General features: G+C 43.6%; 2 protein-coding genes across 2 annotated transcripts in view; one reads left to right on the forward strand and one right to left on the reverse strand.

Annotated features, from left to right (window-relative positions):
• LOC106809030 (RWD domain-containing protein 2B-like) overlaps positions 1–5,735 on the reverse strand; it is an 8,656-nt gene extending 2,921 nt beyond the window's left edge. The window contains exon 1 of the mRNA XM_014811974.1: positions 5,628–5,735. The gene's annotated coding sequence lies outside the window, so the exon portion shown is untranslated. The remainder of the gene's footprint in view (positions 1–5,627) is intronic.
• LOC106809025 (gamma-tubulin complex component 2-like) overlaps positions 2,753–6,793 on the forward strand; it is a 39,361-nt gene continuing 35,320 nt past the window's right edge. The window contains exon 1 of the mRNA XM_014811970.1: positions 2,753–2,859. Coding sequence (XP_014667456.1) covers positions 2,753–2,859 — 107 coding nt within the window. The remainder of the gene's footprint in view (positions 2,860–6,793) is intronic.

Consider the following 6,793-nt stretch of genomic DNA (forward strand, 5'->3'; position numbering starts at 1 on the left):
ACCAACTTACCTGCATCAGCTGTTACTTCAGCATGCTGCAAGAATCATGATTGAATAATCTCTATTTTTTGCAAGTTAGTCCTTGCTGGTGAAAGAGGCTCAGCTGTAGTTGTGGCAGCCACGCTTGCAGTCAGACGGCTAGTTGCCTGTCAGCCCGTGTTCAGCAGATATTCCTTAATGTTGCATCGTGTTCATTCTGCTAATGTTATCTCCTCGCTTGTCGGCTGAAAGGAAAGCGGACAGGCATTAGGCGTGAAAAAGGTTGGTATAATTACGCTTGCTCTGGTTGAAATGTGTAATAGAGTGTATGTCTGTTACGACACGTTAGCAATACTAAAGGCAAGGGCGATCCATGCCAGCATTAAAGGGGCAATGCCATTATTAGTTAAACCTGTCAATGGAGGCATGGGTTTTTAGGCTCATTCTGCTGTAGTCAGAATGCAGCTTGTATGAATCGCGATGAGCGTGCGTGCGTGCGTGGCGCCGTCGTCAACAGTTGGCAGCATAATATAAACGGCGTTCGACGTACGGATTCGACAAAGTCGGGACGGGGGATAGATCCGAAAACGGAGTTGGGATGTCGAAGGCTGGGGTCAAAGGTCAAGTAGGTGTATAAAAGACGGGGGAACATTCCCTCCATATAACTTAAAGGGACAGTAGCCTCTAGGATTTTAGCTGCTAAAACTGTACATTATGTATAACAAATCGTCTATACGCCACCTGTATTTGTCACCAAGATACTTAATTATTTTTTTAGCGACATCAACAGCTAGCGAAATTTGAAGCGCGGCCATAGAACACCCGGCGACCGTGGCTGCACCCTGAAAAAGTTGCGTGATTTGAATTTTTATTTTGGGCAGGTAAATGAGCGAGGGCTAATCACAAAAGGCAATTATATTTATACCTAAAATGCCATTTAAACCGAACGATATTCATTTAGGGCAAATTTATCCATATTGATTAAGGCTGAAACTATATGTCGTTTATGAGATATTAGCAATCCTTTTGGGCTTTTAAATTAATAAATAAGAAATATCCCCTCGTCTGTAGCCCTTGCTGGAAAGGGTTTGGCGCAACTTCTCAGATTGTGGCGCTTTGAGTGGCCGGCGCGCCGTCCGTTGTAATCAAACTGTAGTCGTTATTTATACATTTTTAAAAAATATTTCTAAATTGTGTGCATTGCAACCATGACAACTGTTTATGTAGGCGCAATTATAGTAAATTCGAGCTGAAAATAAGCCCTAGAACCTAGAGGCTACTGTTTCGGCTCTTAAGGTATCAGGGGAAACGCAGAATAGTCGCACAAATCTAAACGGCTGCGTGATAGATCGGTGTATTAGCCATCTATGGTAGGAAAGCCATCACTGCTGTCGAAATTGGAGGTCAAAGGTCAATGGGAGCCACAGGGCATATTTTAGACATTTTCTGAGGATATGGTCTGAAGCGGACGTAATTTGAAGAAACTTTTTGTTTCAGGCGTGTACCTACAATTTTTTGGCTTTATTGAAAGGACCATTGAAAATGTACTTTCAACTCTGACATGGCCGATAGAGTAAGTGTCGGATAAGCCTTTTGACGCCTCAAGAGGAGGGGGTTTAACTTAAACACAACTTGATTTTGTTGATGTTAAAACAAAGGACTGAACTGGCTTTTGGCTATGTATTAGAGCCGCATACGCGCTGTGTGAAATGTAAGGCTAAAGTTGCACAGTTTAATTGCAAAAGCGCCTAATGTTTTGTTGAACGAAGATTAACGCTCGGCTTAAATCATGAATCATTTTTTAGCTCATGCTGACATAGTCAGATGCAGGCTTGTAGAATCGCATGATCGTCCGTCCGTAACGCCGTCCGAGCGTCCGAGCGTCCGTCACGAGTTGGGCACAAATCTTAACCGTCGACGTTACGGTACGATATTCGGGACGTGGGGGGGTAATCCGCAAACGAGTTGGGATGTCGAAGTGCTGGGGTCAAAGGTGAAGAAGTCACAGAGGTGTGAAAAGAAGGGGGAGGCATTGTACTCCTTATAACTTAAGGTAATAGGGAGAAAATGCAGAATTGCGCGGGCACAAATCTAAAGCGGCTCGACTTTAGGCTCGTGATAGTCGGTGTATAGCAGTCATTGGTAGAAAAGCCATTCACTGTGCCGAATTGGAGGATCACAGGTCAAAGGTTCAATGGACAGGGCAGATTTTAGACATTTTCTTTGAGGACCATGGTCGTGAAGCGGAGGGGCGATTGAAAAACTTTTTTGTTTCAGGCGTTTGAGCCTAAGCTATTTTAATGGCATTATTGAAAGGACATGAAATCTACTTTCTGCTGACACTGGGCGAAGAGTAAGTGTCAAGATAACCTTTTGAGCCGCTGCAGAGGAGGGTTAAAAGCTGGATTTGTTGAGCATGGCCGGTTTGCTAGTAAGATGCTATACATGCCTGGATGAATGAGGCTACAATGTCAGACAGTGAAATTCAAAAAGGGCTAAATTGGTTAAAGAAGTTTATGGCTCGCTTAAATTCGTATAATTATATGGCATTCTGTTACTGTGAGTATGCCTTACATGTAACGTCATGCAGCTGGCAGTGCTACTGGCCTAGTGCATGTTTGTTGGCTGACACGCTACTGTGGAGTTTTTGGCCTTAATTGGTTAGACCAGGTGGCAGCTCTCTATTGGCGCCAGCCTGTAAGGCTTGGCGTAGTAAAGATGGATGAGTGCTTACCTATTTGTCTTGGCAGATAGTTGTTGGCTACTACGTATGATGGGAGCTTCGCATCTTAATCTGAAGACACTTGAAAGCTGTTACGGCGCCAATCTCGTGGCAGAGCTTTGCATGAAGCAGATCCGCAACGAAGCATGTCTTTTGAAGTAAGGTTCCTAGATACATCCGCTGTGCATTCACTGTTTTGCGGCGTGTATGTGAACACATTTGGACTAAAGGGTTTACTAGAATCCGCACAGCTGACGCACCAACAGAGTCAAACGCAGTAGAGCGTTAGATGAGCGCGGTGTCGCTCTGCGGCACTTGTTTAAAGCAGTCTGCTCTATAAGGCACGCCTGAAGGCTGAATCAGTGAAACTGGCTGCGCGTTGGGTAGGCAAAAACAGCTGGTGGCATCACGTATGGGCTGGCACTCTTCTAATAGTTGCGCTGGCCAACTGCAATGCAACATGTGTTAAGCTCACAGCTGAGGGCGAAATTTATCAGCTGCCTTGAATATACTTACTTGGATTTTTTAGCCTGTAGGATTTTTCCGCAACTCCCGCAGTGGAGCTAGTTAGGGTATCTCAAGACGGGGCGATGCATCTTTTGATTATTGATTTAGCACTTGCACGCGCGCAAATCGTCCGGCGGCAACTATAGGCCTATTTAAATTAGATTTTATTTCTCATGTAGGCTTTGTTAAACGAATAAATAATAAACTAGTAGCCATATAATACTATATTTATCTTTCATGCTTGACATCTTAACATATATATGTAGCCTATGGCGGCGATCGCGTACCATTTACCAAGTTCATGCGAACATAAGGGCTGTTGCCAATAGAAATTTTTAGAGACACGTATAATTATTATTTCTATGGCTCGTTACACCTCAGGGGCATAGAATGAAGTATATTGAGGAGGGGCAGTAAAAGGGCATGCATCCAGCTGGGCTTCTTTAATTTTTTTTATATAATTAAGAGAGAGAGAAAGTCTAAGATAAGAGAGAGAGAAGAAGCGAGTTAGTAAATTGAGACGGGCAGGCAAACGGTGATACCGGGTGTGTATGCGAGCGAAACGGGTACAATTAGTCGTGGCGAGATGGTGTGGCAACGGGGATGGGGAGTGGGACGGCAGGGAGAGCGGAGATGGGAGGTAAGGGTGGAAGTGCGAGGGCAAGGGAGTGATAGTAGGAGGCAAGGGCCGGGGGAAGGGGTGGGACGCAGGAGGTAAAGAGGGAGGTGTGGAGCGCAGTGGGGAGGGAGGTGGGAGAGAAGGACCCCTTTGCCCTCTAATTAAACTTGGAGATCGGCATGGTCATATGTTCTGAAATCTTTTCAATGTGCACGTCAATGTCAATTCATTAGCTTGTATTTGAAATTGTTATTATGTGTTCTTGTTATTACGAATTAGCCCATAGCCAGGATTAGGTTGGTCGACGAAGTGTAGGGGGCTGATATATTTGTTCGAATTGGGCTACGAAAGTTCAAACAAGAATTAAAGTAAGACTTATGTATAAGACGTCTTGCTATCGCACAAATGATTTATGCAAGCCAGAACACGGCAGACACCAGATGGCCGCTGTCGGCAGCTGCGGCAGCCTTGTTGCAGCATGTGTTTAATAGCAGGGAAAAAATGGTCCTCTTTTTTTTGCATGGAGCTCTTTTTCAGAGTTCTGTGGTAAAAATAGCTCCTCGGTCAAAATTTTTGTATGGGAGCTATTTTGGCTGGAATAATGCTAAGCTAGGTCTTGAATTAAACACCGAGGGTAAAAAATCACATAGCAGGAGCGACTGAAAGCGATCGGCTGCTTCAAACCTCGCGAAATCGTCCGGCGTAAGTAGGGCTTCAAAATTAGCGCTGAAGGGGTCGTGTGTCGTATACGGGTACTCACAGCATACTCATGTACGCCGAGGTCAACTATCTCGATTACGCGGTCTTACGGTTAGCGGTAAGCGGAGTAGGCGCTAGGCGCATCTCACGTACTAGCATTAAGTTAATTTATGTATACACATAATATTATATGTAGCTCGGGTACATATAGCAGGGTTCTTGTTAACATTTTGACACAAGCAGGTAATTTGCGCGCAATGAATAGCAGGTAAGGCGTTTTTCCGGCACCGGACGGTAGGGCGAGCGGTGAAGGCGGGGCGGAGTCCCTGCTAGGGGGTCGCGGGGGTCGCAAAAAAACAAATTTTGATTTGACCCCACACCAATAGCCTATTTTGATGGGTATGGGTTCTAGAATTTGGAAGTAAAGTTTAGATATGGAAATATATGCTGATTAAGGTAATCGATATTATAAAGAAGAAAAAGCGCCGCGTGCACAGAGTTAAGTCTTGTTGGAAGTTATTTAAATAAACTTCGTTTTTATGCAAATATGGATTAAAGTATTTTTACGCGCCTTAGTGGGATTTTCTCAAATTGATAGCCGGTAAAAAAATTGCGGCGATAAGCGGTAAAATGAACCGTTACGGGGCGGCTATTAACAAGAAGCCCTGCTATATATGTATTACGCGCTTACGACAACGACCCCTTTAGCGCTACTTTTGAGGGCCTCACACGGGAGCGATTTCGGAGGTTTGTAAGATGGGGCGAATCGCTCATCGCTCCTGTGTATTTTTTACCCTGGTGTTTAATTCAAAGTTTCAAACACGCAACAGAAAAAAAAAAAATCAAGTATAGTGGTGTCCCTATTAATTAACACTCTCAATCCTATAATTTTATTCCACCTACTGTATGGTCAGCTTAGTTTCTGGTCTCTTTAACATGTTTAATGCAGGGAAGGATGAGGAACAAGCATTACAGTGCTCATTGTTTCCCATAATATGTCACACTGATTAAAGGAATAACATGATCAAATTACATTCATGTTCAACAGTTTATGAAGTTACGCAATCAAGGAATCACCTCCTTTTGTATCACAATACATACCTGAATTCAGCTTGTATGTATGCTTTTCCACTACCTTTGTCTTCGGCTACACGCAACAGCTGTTTGTATAGTGAGAGTACATGCATCTGAATTTTACTGTGCCGCATCCTATAACAACAAAGCATATATGAATGCATACATTATAATCGTGGATTAATCATTCAACTGCTGCTGAACTAATTCACAATTTGAACCCCACAGTATGACACATGTATGTTAGTAGCTCTAGTTATTATAGTGGTGCAGCAAAGGCTTACTGATATACACTAATGCTAGTAATACCTAATGACAATACACGATAGGTATTATTGGCTCTTTATATATAAAGGAGGTTCCCAATATGACATCACAGCCTAGTAATGGTGACGCAAAAGGAGTGCCGAGAATCTAAACACTCCGGCATTCAACACGCTCAGCGTAATCAAGAAGGTCAGCTTGGCATAATACTCTAGGGCGTACTACTCATGAATGAGACCCTGACAGTGAGTGACTAGCCCTTCCCTTGCCCGACTTCCTGTGACCAAGTGCCGAAACATGCAGATGCAGATAATAGTATATCTGCGTGAAATTATGCCGCATAAATGATAATTTTGACCTACAAGTGAAGTGAGGCCTAAACGTCAGGCGATGGCATCGTGAGATTACGCCCGCATGCCTACTTTTGCCACTCTTATAATTTGCTTTTGACCTTTTCTAACTGGTAGAGGGCGCCAAAAAGCTCAGCCTGTTTTGATCATTATTATGATCATACTCATAGATATAGCCACGCATGATCAAAATTATGGAAATATGAGATACAAGGACTCGATGCACTAATAGTAATAATAGTATGCTCAGCCATGCATAGTATATAATATCATTCAATTTCATGGTATGAATTTGATATCTAGTACTAGTGCTGATAGGGTCTGTGTCCCCCAGGGTACTGTCGGAACGTACCCTGGGTACGGTCCGGTATACCGGAACGTACCCTGGTACTAAATACTACCATCTAATATGCCGGACCGTACCTCGCCTACTCCACTAACGAGTCTAGGGAGTCGCCTACGCCTACTCCCTAACCCTAACCCTAACCCGAACCCTAACTCTAACTCTAACCCTAACCTTAACCCTAACCCTAACCCTAACCATATCAGCTAGATATTTACCAGAATACGTTCCGGTAT

This window comes from Priapulus caudatus, unplaced genomic scaffold (assembly GCF_000485595.1).
Source record: "Priapulus caudatus unplaced genomic scaffold, Priapulus_caudatus-5.0.1 Scaffold323, whole genome shotgun sequence".
Lineage (NCBI taxonomy): Eukaryota > Metazoa > Priapulida > Priapulimorpha > Priapulimorphida > Priapulidae > Priapulus > Priapulus caudatus.